A 16,728-nucleotide genomic window follows, 5' to 3' on the forward strand; every position below is an offset into this window, starting at 1 on the left:
GAACCCACTATGCTATAAATCATTATAATTTTTCGTCAAGTAGGGAAGCAGCCGCTATGCAATTTTTCGTCATTCTGAGGAGAACCGTGGTACCCGCTAAACACCTGTAAGGTATTATGTGCACTTAGTTGATGCTGTGGCTGATGACGATGAAGAATTATGGCAGAGCCCTTTGTAATGGGTTAGAAGCATTCAACAACCCACTCGTTGCGCAATTCCCATTGTATGAAACCTGGTTACAGAATTCGCGTTGTGTGACGCCTGGTTGTTATTTTACTCTTCTGCCACACTACATTACATACGTTAATGCGGTTCCTTCCCGGTATGAAGCCTGTGTAGGGTCTTTTTGCACCGCAGTTCCAAGCCTCGGCATGGCTCTAAGGTAGAATACTGGGCTCCCACGCAGAGGGCCCAGGTGCGAACCTCGTTCTATCCTGGAATTTTTTTCTTATTTCGTTTTTTTTTTTATTTCGCGCGATAGTGGTTACGGACACCGGCGGCGGCGGCGGACAACTACGGCGCCAAAAACGGCCCTTGTGATCTCATAACAGCTTACGCAGTAAAAAAAAATTCATGTTAAGGCAGGTAGCGCAAAGAGACACGGACACAAGCGAAGAATAAGTGCACAGGACAAGCGCTTGGCGCTTGTCCTGTGCACTTATTCTTCGCTTGTGTCCGTGTCTCTTTGCGCTACCTGCCTTAACATGAGTTCCCACAAACTAGCCCAGTTATCCGTTCTCGTAAAAAAAAATTGATGAAATATAAAATGTTCGGCAGTACGGCCGAACATTTTATGTGATGTTACAAACATAACAGAGATTCGGAAACAATGAACACAACTTGACAGGTTTGCTTTTTGACATAACAAGTGTTTATTCATTTATTCATTTATTCGTAATACCTCAAAAGTCCCACATGAGACATTACATGAGGGGTGGGCGAACGAAAAAACTGGCGGGTCAGGTTATGTTTCATGTCTTCAAAGATGGTCTTCAATGACAGCTTTGAATTGAGCAATGTCGGTGATGAGGGAGATATCTGATGGAAGGGCGTGCCATTCTCTGACAGTATGCAGGAAAACTGAACATTGATAGGTGGTCGCATGTGCACGTGTTGGATACACAGCATTTCGGTGCGAGTGGCGAGAGGAACGATGATGTGCAGGAATGATGATTTGGCTTCCTGGAGGCAGCGAATGGAAAAACGTAAACAATAATATTAGACGAGCAGTCTTGCGGCGAGAAGAAAGTGAGGGGAGGCAGAGCTGGGATTTTAGTGCGGATACACTTGACCTATAGAAATAACCGGAAGGAACCGGAAGTATGTAACCATTCCCAGCAAAACGCGGTGTAGGGCCCGTTGTCGCAAAGTTAGGTGTTCAGCCTTGGCTGGTTCAATATTCTTCCAACGTCTTTCAGCTGTCACTCACTATTATTGTTCACAATCATGAGGGCCTGAAGTTGTGTTCAATTAGATGTCGAAGCGTATGTTTGCGTGAAAATCACGGACGTCAGAAAAATTCTTTTCTTTCTCTCTCTTTTCTTTATTCTTTTAAAATTTGGCTGGCACAAGTATAAATTTCTTCACTTGGCTTTTGCTTTACACCTGACAACTGTAAATAATCACTAATTATTCAGCCAACTCCAAACACGAGTTTAGCTTTTCCTGAAATCTACGTTGATTGCAGCTGAGCACCATTCTCCCTAAACCTAACTCAAGTTTAACCATCTTTTCTCTCTTTTTTTCAGTTTTCCTGTACTAACAGCTCAAAACTAGTTTGTAGGAGTTGAAATCATCAATTCTGGGAGCACTATAAGAACACTCGAAGCTCCCTGTACATAATTTTCGGCAACTTCGGGTCACACTTATCCGGCCCGTCTTCCCATCCTAAACCTTACTTCTACTTTCTGGCCAGTAATAAAACAGGCGTTTTTCGAGTCTTTAACGATAATCACTGGGGCCAACTTCCAAGCTGGCTTTGCATTTTAATGTAGCGCTCAATGCAGACAAAAAAAAAGTGCGTGTTTATTCGCTTCTTCTCAAATCCCCTGTCTGCGCCATTGCAGACAATTTGAAGTTGAAACCCATAATTGTGAAACTTCACATTACGTGAGAGAAGCTGCACGTCCCTTTTCTAACAGCCAGAAGAGGTACAAAAACGTGGGGTTAGAGAGGCGAAGAGCTTTGAGTAGGACGAAATAGGAAATGAATCCACACGTTATGGTTGAGTTAGAGGCTTACCGCGTACGCTTCAGTAAAATTTACGGCCAGGAAGTCAAACGTGCGTGCGCTTTAAGGGATACTGAACAAAATTCCTGCCGCCAAGATTTTCAGCCATATTGAAAAATTGGGTGCGGAAATGAATAGACACGACCTTCATTTCAGGCAGAAACTAGCGGAAAATAATGAATTTAATGCCTTTTTCACAAAGTGCCGCGTCTAGCGGCCGCGCCGTGAACTAGAGGAGGTGTCGTTTGGTGACGCTTCATACACCGGAAACGGGCGCGCCAACAATGCCAGCCGTCGCCGGCGTCTCTCAGCCCGCTGAGCTAGCTCCGACTACGGTTCCCAGAAGCGCTATGAACAGTGCCGGCAGCGAAGAATGTTCCCGACTGCGGTAAAGCATCAGCGCTTTTGTGGAACGGGGAGAGTGGGAAGAAAGGAGAGGTGGAGAAAGGGAAGAGGAGGACAGGGACACGTGCGGCATACATGCGCCTCGGTGAATGTGACGTCACGGCTTGCGCTCGCGTGCAGCCGCCGCGCGCTGCCCATCCACCAAAATTACAGCCAACTTTTCAATAATACGTGAAATAAACTCTTTTTGTCCGAACACTCGCGTCTTCCAAGTAGAATTTCAATGTTTTCGTCAGTTTTTTTTTTTTTTTCATTTTGGTTCAATATCCCTTAAACTACTCATATTATCCGCATCGATTTCAGCCGACAAGCCGAGGAGCACAAGCAGAGCCTTGATAACAACTATAATCGGGACTTCATCGACGGCTATCTCAAAAAGATAAAGGAACACGAAAAGGAGCCCACGTCATACTTCACAAGTAAGCCCCTGTCTTTTAACACAACGGGCCATGACGGATCGCCCACTGAAGTTTAAGCACGTCAGCGTGCACCAATTCGAAGCAATTAAGTTCTGAGAGCTGTTGCTTGAGAAACCAAAATGAGATTATGAGGCACGCCGTACTGGAGAACTATCCAGGCTTATTTTTGTTACAGAGCTGGTGGCTAAACCGCGGCCAGGATACGCCGACAACCGATGGCTAGGAAAATGGACGTTTATTCACTTACCATAATCACCCGACACCTGGAGTAGCAAGCCAGGCGACAAACCAGGCTAACCTCTCCGGGCATTTCATTAAAGAATCTTATCTTGTTTATTCACTCGTGCAAGCTTATTTTGTAGCTTAAGCTAGAAAGGAGGGAAAGAGGAAAAATGGACGGAAACCGCAATCGCTTCAGCCATCGACAGAAACACGAAAGGAGAAAAGGGGGATACACAAGTGGCAGGGTGCTGTTTGGAACAATTTTGAGTTTGATATATCTTAAATGCGGCTTAAAATATCACGGCTTAAGTTCCTTTCATCCTTAATAAGTCCTAATTTTTTAATATATCCCAGACCATACATCGCCTTTTCTGAAACCAGGAAAACCCGTCATACCCTCCCCATCACTCTCTCCCCTTATGCTGCCAGGATTAATCGCATTAAATTTTCTTCTTTCCCCCGACTTACTGAGGAATGGAACCTCATAACTTTCCATCACCTGAACTCGTCTGAATAAATTTAGAATTATGCTCTCGCCATTTCCTAATAATAGGAGTAATACTTGTTGGAGTTTAACGTCCCAAAACAACGACACGATTATGAGGGACGCCGTAGTGGAGGGCTCCAGAAATTTCGGCCAACTGGGGCTCTTTAACGTGCACCTAAATCTAAGTACACGGTGTTCAAGCATTTTCGCTTCCATCGAAAATGCGGGCGCCACGGCCACGATAAAATCCCGCGACCTGCGGGTCAGCAGTCGAGCACCGTAACCACCAGACCACCGTGGCGGGTTTCACTATTCCCCAAGTTACATTCTCATTTTTGTGCTGTTTGTTTGTTTACCTTCTTTTATTTCACATTTTCAATCGCGCATTTTACGTGTATTTCTTATGTTATACCTTGCCCCTCCTGCTTGGGCCACACGGCCTGCACTATCATGTAAATAAGTAGTAAATAAATATGAACTATGTGCGACGCAAACAAACGACGACAAAAGGAAGACTCAGAAACGACGTAGACATTACATTAAAGTGGACTTGGGCGAAAATAAATGAAATGTAAATTTTAAAAAACTATGCCTTGCCTGCACCACCTAAGTATCGCAGGCCAACATCGATAAATTAGATAAAAGAACAAAATGTACTAAAATTTCGAATAAAAAAGAAAATATAGAAAATAAAAGAGTAAAAATTTGATCCCACCATCTAGCGAAACCACCTCCAAGGGAAATATTCACTAGATTACATACTACGGTTCCTCTTCATCTTGACTTACAAATGTTTATATACAATGGATCTCCGATGAGCTCGTCTTGACTAACAAGTCTTCCATTCTTTTATTTTCCTCTTGTCTCTCTTGTGTGGCTTTCCATTCCTCTCTTTGCAGACTGGCAACCTAGACACCCCAGGGTTCAGCCAAGTCTCACTAGACATCTTTTTTTTATTATTGTATTCCGCCCTTCGAAATGCATCCGCCATGGCCCGGAATCGAACCCGCGTCCTCTAGGCAGCATCGAAACACCATAGCCGCCAAGCTATATCAGCAGTAGTATACCAGCTTTTCACGTAACAAAATCTTTTCCTGTATTTCATCTGAATACGACCCATCGCTGCAATGTATCGCTTGTCTATGCACAAAGTACGAATAAGTATTTTTCATAACCAAGCAGGCTTTGGCCTTCGAGTGTTCCAGTGAGCGTTACGTGCTGCCGAACAATAAGTTCTCGAATATCGACCTGAAAGTCGCGGGATCGAATCCCGGTCGCGGCGACCGTATTTCGGTGGAAGCGAAATGCAAGAGACCGGTGTGCTTAGATGTAGGTACACGTTAAAAAAAACCCAGACGTTGAAATTTCCGGAGCCCTGCACTAAGGCGTGTCTCATAACCATATCGTAATTGTTGGGGCTTTACGTTCCAACAATTGTATTAATAATTCTCGAATCACGTGCAATGATCCTCGGCAAAAACGCCTATCACGAAATATTGCAGGCATTGCGCGCGTGCACTTATTTCTTACTTTTCGCAGCTCGCGGCCTCGTCGGCAATGCCATGGCGTTGTTCTTCGGTGGCTCAGGCACGGTGAGCGTAACTCTGCACTGGCACTTTCTCAACTTCGCCGACAAGCCGGACACGGTGCAGGCCACAGTGCACAGGGAGATCGACGAAGTGGTGGGCAAGGAGCGCCAGCCCACGTGGGACGATCGGCTGAGAATGCCCTACACCATGGCCTGTATCTGGGAGATGAACCGCTGGAAGACTGTGTCGCCCCTAGGTGTACCCAGGTGGTAGGTATACTAGGTAAAGCGACCGCCCAGGAAAGGCGTACGTCCCGGGCTCGATACCCGGACCAGGACGAATATTTCGGCATCTAAGCAGCCTTGTTTCTGAGAAGTCTAGATGGATTTCCTTGTGGCCTCATACTACAAACGGCGATTGTCAACTTCTCTTATTTAACCCTTACTACACCTTCCGGGATTCCGCAGTACCGACAAGGTCTCAAAGGAACACATTGTAGTGTTACACGAAGTGAGGCTGGCAGCTAACTGTTTTGTACCCGGTCTCGCGTAACTACAAAACGCTGGTGTAAGAGAATACGGCCGCTCCAGGGAGAGATGCTCCAGGGAGACAGCGCGCGCCCTTAGATCCAAAGTTTAAAGTAGTGCTGCTCGCGCGAAAATACCGCCCCCCCCCCCCCGCTCCCCACTTCGCGTCTTTTTTCATGGTCGTTAAAGACAGGCGGGGTGTTTCCTGTCTGCTTCAACGGCAGGCCTCCCGAGCGGGATGATGTTATCGCATGCACCCTCCGAGCGACGGTAACGGGCCGGCTCGTTTGATCTCTGCTTCGGCCGCGTTCGTCGCCCCCGCTCGTGCGCTTTTACCCGCGGCAGAACAACAATGCGCGGGGGGATCTTATCAATTTGGACTTCATACTGGAATGACATGGCGGCGACGGCGATGGCAAAAACCTGTCGAGGCTGTCCATATAATTGCCATCGCAATAATAAATAAACAATTATGTAAATAAATAAGTTACCTGCGCGCTGCACTTCTGGCCCACGAAAGTACGAGGTGCAATTGTTTTAAAGTAGCATACGCTCAATCAAAAAATTATGAATAAATGCATAAAAAAATAACTTTGCAAATGAAATAAGAAAATTCTTATGCTGCTCAGCTTCGCTGGCCATCCACCCTCCCAGAGCGGAATGGCTCATGATTTTTTTTGTTAGGTATATTGGGTGCTCTCCTTACACGACCCTCGTTTACAGCGTTCTCGAGGACACCCTTTTCGACGAATTTTACATCCCGAAGGGAACTACCGTGATTCCCAACCTGTGGGCTGTGCACAACCACCCCGGCCTGTGGAAGGAACCCTGGAAGTTCGACCCGAACCGCTTCCTCAAGGAGGACGGCTCCCTGGCACAACCGAAGCCCGACTACCTCATCCCGTTCTCAGTCGGTAAGAGCGACCTCAACGTGCTTTGAAATGCTTCAGCAGGACGCTAGATGGGACGCAAAATTGGTTCATTCATTCATTCATTCATTCATTCATTCATTCACTCATTCATTCATTCATAATTGTTTGGGTTTGACGTCCCACAACATCAATATGATTATGAGAGACACCATAGTGAAGGTTTCCGGAAATTTCAACCACCAGCGGTTGTCGGTTATTCAACGCGAGCCTAAATCTAAGCACACGGCCCTCCAACATTTCACCTCCATCTAAATGCGGCCATCGCGGCCGGGATTCGATCCCGCAAGGCCACCGCAGCGGGTCATTCATTCATTCATTCGTTCATTCATTCATTCATTCATTCATTCATTCATTCATTCATTCATTCATTCATTCATTCATTCATTTTTTCCTCTTATCATTCATTCAATTATCGACTCGTTGCTTTGTTCAGCTGGTCGTTCTTTTGCTATTTCATTCATCCCTCTCTTTATTGAATTTTTATTAATGATTCTCGTTCACGTGTCTCGTTGAACGGGGGTTAAAACACTTATTTGTCGAATGTTTAGCGTCTCAGTTTGATTGAAGTGCAGCCTTCCTGTAAAAGTTTAACATGCCGACGTGTGGTAGCCAGGTTCATTACCTGCCTACTTCAAAATGCCAACTACGTCCCTGCTTCCATCGCTGGACTTTTTACACCATTCTAAATCTTAAGCTAAATGGTTGGCCTCAATGCACATTTCTAGCCTTAACAGAACGCTGGGCCACCCCAATGCCCTCTACTACTATCAGGTGTTAAAATAATTCTCCTTTAAGATTTTATACCTTACTACGACAAAGTTTCGTTATATAAGATCCACACGTGGCGCCATGTATGAGTTAATTCGCATTATTGAATTGGAAGTTTTAATTTCCGGTTTTTGGTACGTGCGAAAGTTGGTAGGGAGGCGTAGGCGGCAGGTGTTGGAAAAACGCTGATGATGCTTGCACGGCTTCAAGATAAAAACATATTTCTCAATCCTAAATAATCTTGAAGAAACAAGCACCCCAAAAATGGAGAAAAAAAAACAAACGATGTTTTTCAAAAAAGAAGTCACAGTTCCCCCGCAACGGCGAAGCAATGAATGTGATAGCAACAAATTAGAATGTCACACAGAGAACGGCAAGCAGCTTGATACTTGCAACGCGCCGCTCGAACGCAAAGAACTGGCGAAAAGAACACACACAGGATGACTGCGAACTAACAATGGTCACAGCTCGAACCTGCAGCGCACTGCTCAAACACAAGGAATGACACTCAAAAAGAACGCACATGCACACACATAGGACGAGCGCGAACGAACTGTTACGGTTGTTACTTCGTGTTTGAGCAGCGCGCTACAACCCAACGCTCTTAGACTTCTTTTTCTTTAAAACTGCGGCGCGTGGCCCTTCCGCGTCTCCTGCCGCGCGGTGGCGCTCGACGCATCGTTTATTCGGCGTTCCACATCGTCAGTGGGTACAGAAATGAGCCCCTTTCTAGTGAGCCTCTGAAAGAAAATGTAGGAGCGTTGCTTTAAAGCGCGCCCTTCGGTCAATCTCGCGGGTGATACTGCACATACCGAAGCACCTCCGAGCTCTGCGTGCCGTTAGTGTTAAATGGTGTATATAAATAGCTCGCCGTTGGTGTGCTAAACAGCCGGTCGCGCGTGGCCGAGTTGTTTAAAGAAGCGCGCTGCGGAGCGAGGTGTCGAAGGAAATTTTTTTCTTCTGATTTATTTTTCTTTGTGGCTTTTATTTATACATACATACATGTACATATCCGGGACATGACGGCGACGGCAAAAAAAACAGTCGAGAATGTCCATATAATTGCTATCGCAATTACAAAAGATCTCTTTTTGAAGGGTGGCGACATACCTCAATGGAGCTCCGAGATTTTCTCTCTATAATCTCGAAACAAAAGCAAACCTTCTCTTTGTATGTCTTTCATTTTTCGCGCGTGCGCACCACCAGTTAAATAAGGTATAGCAAATTTGCAAGTCATAGATTCAGGTATAAGCTGTCGTTCAATCTCTGGTTTCAACGTTCCAGGAGCGTTTCAGCCTCTTTCACCACGGCAGCTTTCTTTCCATTATGTGCAGCCTATGTACTTCCGGTAAGAAACGGAAGACCCTTATAGACGGCAAATAAGAACTGAACTTCCTTCGAGGCACCTTCGGCGAACACATCATTAATTGAAATCTATATTAAGGGCCGTGAAACGTACACGGCGCCGGGGAAAAGGTGACCCAAAAGCTTTTTGTATTAAGCAGCAATGCTTAATGAACTTGCTCCCACGTGAACACTTACCTGTACTGCGGCGGGACCGCCTAGATTTCATTCTGTCTCAATATTTTCCAGTCTGCAGCTCACTATGCGGGCGTCGATACTTTTGGCGAAGAATTAAGTGACGTGCCTTAATTAGACAAAAGAATGATAAGTCAATTAGCGCATACTTTTATTTACGACGTGGACACCAGACGGAGCTGTTTTATAAAAGCACTATTTCAAAAACCAAAAAGCAAGAAATGTGGGGGACTGGAATGCTCAGCTATATAATGTCTGTCGGCACTTTTTGTTTTCATTCGCTCAGAACCCCAGATTCCCAGCGCACGAATTCTTTTCCTCGGCTCTTTTTCAAGTCCTCGCGAAGGCATCTTTAGAACATTTGAAGGAAACAATTCTTGTTTCACTTTTATGAAATATGGGGAAATTTTGTGACTTCTGGCCATAGGTCGGCAAAAACTGTGGAGCTCACTCAGACTCACTCATGAAATATATTTTGCCCTTAGAGCTCACTCGGACTCAGACTCAACCAAATTTTCCTCAACCGGACTCACTCAGACTCAGACTCATTAAAATGTTTCTCAGGCGGACTCACTCGGACTCAAACTCACCAAAATATTACTCACTCGGACTCATTCAAACTCAGACTCACGGCTCTATCTGAGTGTAAGTGAGTCAGAGTGAATCGACTCATGAGTCCGTTAGCGCATAATTAGCTTTTTCAACCATGTTGTCAACGCCAATATCTCCCATGAACGGTGCTCTACTTGGCGCCTTTTGATCTCCTACCTTCAAATAGGAGTTATCCGTGGGTGCAATCCAGTAAAGACATTTTTACTGAGCGAGATCGCTCACACGAGATATTTTTATCAATAACTACCTTGAAAGAGTCTGCGGAGGGGGGTGCTGGGGGGAGTGTCACCTGCCCCCCCCCCCCCCTGCCACTGACGCATCTGACCAATAAATATTGAGCTTGCGTATGAACACTAGTGCTTTGAAATATGTGTCAGTCGAAGGGAGTATAAACGTGAGCCGCCATAAGGCTGATATTAATGCTGAACTTGTTTAGATAGAGGCTCTGGCACGTTAAATATCACTGAAATGTGACCTCATGACGATGTGTCGCAGTGACGTCGCTGCTCCACCAACTTGCTCGCCAGCTGACAAGTAAGAGCTTGCGAAAACGCAGAATGCTGCTTTTAATTACAGCTTCCTCAGAAGTGAAGCAGCGGCCCTCCGAGTGATTTGAAATAGTTGTCAGGGGGTACACGTTCATGTCTTATTGTCAGAAGTCAGGTAAAGCTTCAGAAGTAAGCGCCATTTCCTCATCAAAGGCGGATGGTTATGAGCCTGCACCAATGGGAGCGCTACTCTAGAGGGACGACATGAGTCGGACGGTTGGTGACTCCACCGTACCTCTTATGCGTGCCACTTGTATGTATTTCATTAGTCGCGAAGGCAATCGGCGGTTGCGCTCCAGTCATCTGCGTTTCTTGCCTTCTTAAAGGGACTCTAAAGTGAAACAATGCATCTGTTTATATTGGTAAATTGTACATTGATGACACTGATGACGTTAATCTCACCATCATAGGTTTATTAATAGTGTGGAAAATCACGGTCAAAGTTTCATTTTTAAATGTCGCGCCGAAATTTCCGCGCGTGACATCGCGGATTTCAGGTTGTATATTTAAATGAAGGAAGGGTATTTTCGGAAGCTCGTTTTTAATATGCGAAGCATTTCTTAGCGAACTTCTGCGATTTTGAGCGTATCTATCTATCTATCTATCTATCTATCTATCTATCTATCTATCTATCTATCTATCTATCTATCTATCTATCTATCTATCTATCTATCTATCTATCTATCTATCTATCTATCTAGCCGCCTACGACTTCGTGCTCTCCTGGCCGTTTCGTTAATCGAATGTATACCAAAATTGGTGTGTCATAACATGGCCTTATTACGAACATAAATGACAGGTCACATCATGAAAATCATGACACGCATGTCATGAACAGCGTTATTTACATTCCACGGCCTTTGGGCTCTTGCGGCCGTTCCGTTAATTTCATATATACCAAAATTGGTACGGCGTGACAAGAGTTCATGACGAACATAATAACATGTCCTAACATGCAAATCATGACGAGCATGTCATGTGCAGCATGATTTACATGACATGGTCTCGGGGCGCTCGGGGCCGTTTAAATGAAGGTATATATACGAAAACTGGTATGACGAGACATTTCTGTATGACGAACATAACTGACACGTGGTAACATGAAAAGCTAGACACGCATGTCATGTACGACATGATTTACATGCCACGCTCATGATACATTCGCGGCCGTTTCCCTAGCTTGATATATGCCAAAATTGGTATTGCGCGGCGCGACTGTATGACGAATATGAATAACAGGTGGTAACATGAGAACCGTGACATGATGTCATGTATGTCATGATTTACATGCCGCGCTCATGGTGCATTCGCGGCCGTTTCGCTAGCTTCATGTATACCAAAATTGGTATTGCGCGGCGCGACTGTGTGACCTACGTAAATGAAAGGTGGCAACATGAAAATCATGACATGCATGACATGTACAACGTGATTTACATGCCATGCTCATGGCGCACTCATGGCCGTTTCGCTAGACTGATATACACCAAAATCGCTATTACGCGATGTGACTGTATGAAGAACATTAGTGACAGGTGGTAACATGAAAAACCATGATATGCATGTCATGTATGGCATGATTTATATGCTATACTCATGGTGCACTCGCGGCCATTTCGTTCGTTTGATATACACCAAAATTGGTATTGCGCGATATGACTATATGATTGTATGACGAACATAAATGGAGGTCTTACCATGCGAATCATGTTATGCATGTCATGTACGGTATGATTTACATGCCACTGTCATGGTGCGCTTCCGGCCGTTTTGTTAACTGGATATATACTAAAATTGGTATGGCATGACACGAGTGCGTGATGAACATAAACGAGAGGTCATGCATTGTATATACCAGAATATGCGTTTCATTGGCATGGTGTGTAGATTGTGCATGCATGCGTGCATGGCAAACATGCGATATATGGTGAACTAGATGCCGTGGCATGAATGATTTCATTTGGCTCAAAGACAAACAGGGCGATGTATGCAGCTCTTTGCTGGCTGCTTCGCATTACATCGATTCCCACAGTTCGTGGGATCTGCCACATTTTTTTTTTGACACAACCTTAATGAAAACGAGCACTACACTTAAAACAGTACAATTAACGTCCCTTATACCTTCCTTGGATTCATTATCTGTTGGTTTCATTAAAGTTTATGTTTAGTATATCGGCGACATTCGCCCAACTAAATTTCCTGAAACTCAGTATGTTAAGTCTCTGGCTCCTTCAGACGACCATGTACTTCATATTTAACGATTAGGAACAAATTAGGCCCTAGTGGACGCCGTCAAAATCTATGACGTCACGGTGATTGGTGTGAGAGTCTCAAGGTGGCGTCGCCGCCCACATTTTCTTTTTGCGCGTTTTCTCGCTTACCAAGCGTTTCTCGCGGCAGGTGCGGTGATTCTGGTATTGCGAAAGAGTAATTTACTAACGCAATAAAAATCGCTTTTCTCTTTAGTGTCCCTTTAAGTGGTATCCAACTATAGGTTACTCCTGAGGTGATTGATTGATTGATTGATTGATTGATTGATTGATTGATTGATTGATTGATTGATTGATTGATTGATTGATTGATTGATTGATTGATTGATTGATTGATTGATTGATTGATTGATTGATCCTCTTTCTTGCACATAAAAGAAGGCACCTCTTCCCTGAGGCTTATTTTTTTTCGGCCTGTATCCTGGCTCATTATGAGACAGCTCCAACTGTGCTGCTCTTCTGCCATGTTGCTCAATATGCTACTACTGCGTTTTATCGATCTGTTTAGCAGTGGTTTCAACTTCGTCGCTTAGTGACCTCTTGCGAAAGGGCAATCTTCTGCTATTTCTCACTGTTCGGTCTGCCTTATAAGCACTCTTTGTCAATAAGATTTCGGACGTCCCTCGGCTGAAGCTTTACGTAAGGTACTTTCCAGCGGGTTAGCTTCTCACGTTCTATGTTCACAAAAGACCGAGCGCACTGTTGACAGAACTCTTAAATTCCTTAATTAGAAAGCGGAGACGAACTCTTCTGCGAAAAGGCGCTGGCCGGTCGCTGTTCTCCACTTTTCGGAAACAGAATAAGCTTATATAGCTTCCAGTTGCAGCATAGGATAGTACCTAAAGGGGTCGTGAAAAGAAAATCAAGCTGCCCGGTTGCAATTTTCCCTGCTTCAACAAGTATTAGACATGCGAATTCCGAGATATTTCGGTGCTATATTCAGTCTATAATTAATGAGGCCCGTTTCATATCGCAGTTTTCTTGGGCTCCTAAACGACTATGCGGCACTTCCAGCCGCCATAAGCACTAACGTGTGACGTCACGCTAAGGGAAGTTATAAACACAGCGTTAGCTTTCTTTTGCTCTAAAATAATAGATTGATAGGAACCTAGAAAATAAAAAAATAACACAGCAACTTTTGCGCTCTGAGTCGTATACTGTGGGTACAGCACTTGATATGCTTGCTCCAAGTACAACCGGACCCGTCATATGTGCATTCTTGCCTTCGCTCGCACGATGCAGCGTCTCAGTATTTTTTCTTTCTGGTTGCGTTAGGTTGCGCTTTACGGTGTGTTTTGGGTGGCTTAGTCCTCGCTATGCCAACCGTGTGCGTCGTCAGACAGTGCCGTACAACTTATCAAAGTGGAAACAACGTTCGCTTACAAAAGCTGCTGGCGTAACAATCGGGACGGTATGATACTACTAATCTCGGCCAACTATGGCTCAGCAAACATCGCTGCGTCGCCATGTTTTGTCGATGACAGAGACTTTTCATTGGTTGACTTAAAGTGACGTCCTCTGTGCAGTAGATGGGAACGTGAGCTGGGAACTCGTAATTGTGATCTTATACTTATTAAATGTACCCGGACGATGAAACGAGTCGAGGCATAATATTGAATGGACGGCCAAGATTCCGAATACGCACGTAGTTGAAAATTTTCGGGAAACCTTTCACGACCCCTTTAACGAACGACAAGTGGGTTTTTCGGAAACAGATTAAGCTTAGTTGCCAGTTGCAGCATAGGATAGTACTTAACGAACGACAAGTGCGTCAAGGCATTGAAGGTGCAGTATCCACCAGTGAGAGGCGCCTTTGACATTCCGTGAAGTCCCAAAACGACCTCATGTCAAGAACAACGCGAACACAATAAGAAGTTAACAGAAAGTAAGGAAACATTCCGTAAGGAGAAGGATTTGTACTGAGGGAAAACATTATGATTGTTGTTGTTGTTATTTACTTTCGGAAATCTTGAATTTGCAGTGCGTCGCGCTTGTTCCATCACTTCATTAAACGTTACAGCCAATACCACGCGAGATTGGGTTAATGACATCTATTTAATCAAACAGTATAGACCAAATCTGGGCTGTCCAGTGAGCCAGGGCTATCGCCGAGGACATCGCACGATGTTCCCCGGACGACGGCTCCTGGAGGCCTAGCCCGGGCCAGTGATTCCTCGTTGCACTCTAAATAAAGTTTATTACCTACCTACAGGAGGTGGCTGACATGCTGTTTGCGTAATAAGTTACCTCAGCTGACTTTTCTTCTGTTCGTGTCGCAATATGAAGTTCCTGCCCAGTCAAGCAACAGTGCTAAAATAAGAGCTCCGTACAGGCGCCCCTACGCTCGCATCTGTCTTGACAGACACGTTAAGATGAGTCTTGGACTGCCTGTCATTTTAACAGCATTAGTGACATAAGGTGAGTCTTAAGTTCGCAGACGTGCACTTTGTGTCAAGTGCGCGTGTGTGAACAGTCCTAACCATTTTATTTATTATTTCTCAAATATCGTTTTTCTTGGCGCATAGTGGTGGTACAAACTCGCTACGCGAACGCGAAAACCGAGGCGACATTTCGAAACATGACGAATAGTGAGTGGACTGGACGACATCAGATATCGCCATCCTGTCATCTCTGACGGTTGAACACTGCGAATACTTCGCTTAGTTGTAAACTTCACAATCGATGTCAGTGTGACTAGAGCGTAAACAACTGACTGAATATGCACACGCTAAAAAATCTGACACTCTTGGCTCTTGGGAACCGTTCTGTAAATGCCCCTCAGAAGCGGGTGGTTTTAATTCGACATCAACAAGCATCTCCTGTCTCACTGGCCACTGGCAGGCTGGACGCTACGCTTTACACCAAGACTCGCGCCGCACGTTGTCTTCTTCATCAGGCATCTGAAATAGCGCCGTTGAACTCTGGAGCCACGCTATATTAGGCGCGAGCGATCACAGACACCTAACAGCGCCATATATATATATATATATATATATATATATATATATATATATATATATATAAACTCCACAGGCCACCGAGCGTAAACAATGCCAGTCTTTACTCGTATTGTTTACGATTACTTCAAATTACATTTGGCAGGCTACCCTGATACTGAAATTGTCGGCTGTCTCTCCTTTCTTTTTTTCAGGCAAACGCATGTGTCCTGGCGAGAGCCTTTCCTTCGTGGAGATATTTCTGTACATCACGAACGTACTTCAGAAGTACCGCATTCTGCCAGAAGGCGAAATTAAAGGCCTTAACTCCGTCGATGCGGTCATCGAGGAACTTGACCATTACAAGCTCAGATTCGTGCCCCGATAGATGTGCCTGCCCTGAACGTAATAGCTACCGCATTAAAAACTGATGTTTGTTCCTGTGTAGATGTGCACCTGTGAAAAACCGTAGTGGTGCGTGTTTCTTTCAATAAAATCATGTTTTACACCAAACCGCAATGTCGAACAATGCTTGCACAACGGCCACAACCTCTGCTCCCATGGAACTTAGCCCTGATAAGTCTGTAATAAGGCTAGAACGCTATAAGGCTATAACGTAGCAGGCATCTCGTTTATAACATGAACAAACACCACTCGTTCTCTCCATTACCGACTTCGTCAACATAGCTGCTGAACAACGCCGCGACTCATATCTGCGGCCTATTATAGATGGTCTACAATCTCCACAGCCTGACCGTTCCCTACAGATGTTCGTCCTTCGCAACGACATCTTGCACCGCTACAACGCCCGCCCTGACGGTGCTGAGCTTTTGCTCGTTGTTTCTGCGCATCTCCGCTCGGATGTTTTGGCCCAGCTTCATGATGCACCCACCGCCGGCCATCTAGGGGTGTCGCGCACGTATGACCGCATTCGACGGCGATTCTTTTGGCCTGGCCTCTACCGTTCTTTGCGACAGTACGTTGCGGCGTGCGACCTCTGTCAGAGGCGCAAGACACCTGCGCTATTGCCCGCTGGCGGTCTTCAACCCATTGAAGTCCCAGATGAGCCATTTTTTCCAGTCGGCCTCGACCTTCTAGGACATTTTCCCGTGTCGGCCACCGGTAACAGGTGGATTGCCGTCGCTACCGACTACGCAACGCGGTATGGCGTCACACGAGCACTTCCCACCAGCTGCGCTACTGATGTAGCCGATTTCATTCTTCATGACATCACTCTGCGTCATGGTGCTCCTCGTCAGTTGATCACTGACCGCGGCCGCTGTTTCCTATCTAAAGTAGTCGACGATC

General features: G+C 45.3%; 1 protein-coding gene across 1 annotated transcript in view; it reads left to right on the forward strand.

Moving 5' to 3' along the window:
- LOC119382954 (cytochrome P450 2A4-like) overlaps positions 1–15,921 on the forward strand; it is a 55,650-nt gene extending 39,729 nt beyond the window's left edge. Inside the window, exons 5-8 of the mRNA XM_037650890.2 lie at positions 2,938–3,053; positions 5,302–5,560; positions 6,542–6,732; positions 15,636–15,921. Of these exons, the coding sequence (XP_037506818.1) occupies positions 2,938–3,053; positions 5,302–5,560; positions 6,542–6,732; positions 15,636–15,808 (739 nt within the window). The 3' untranslated portion in view covers positions 15,809–15,921. The remainder of the gene's footprint in view (positions 1–2,937; positions 3,054–5,301; positions 5,561–6,541; positions 6,733–15,635) is intronic.
- Positions 15,922–16,728: the final 807 nt, after the last annotated feature.

This window comes from Rhipicephalus sanguineus, chromosome 2 (assembly GCF_013339695.2).
Source record: "Rhipicephalus sanguineus isolate Rsan-2018 chromosome 2, BIME_Rsan_1.4, whole genome shotgun sequence".
NCBI lineage: Eukaryota > Metazoa > Arthropoda > Arachnida > Ixodida > Ixodidae > Rhipicephalus > Rhipicephalus sanguineus.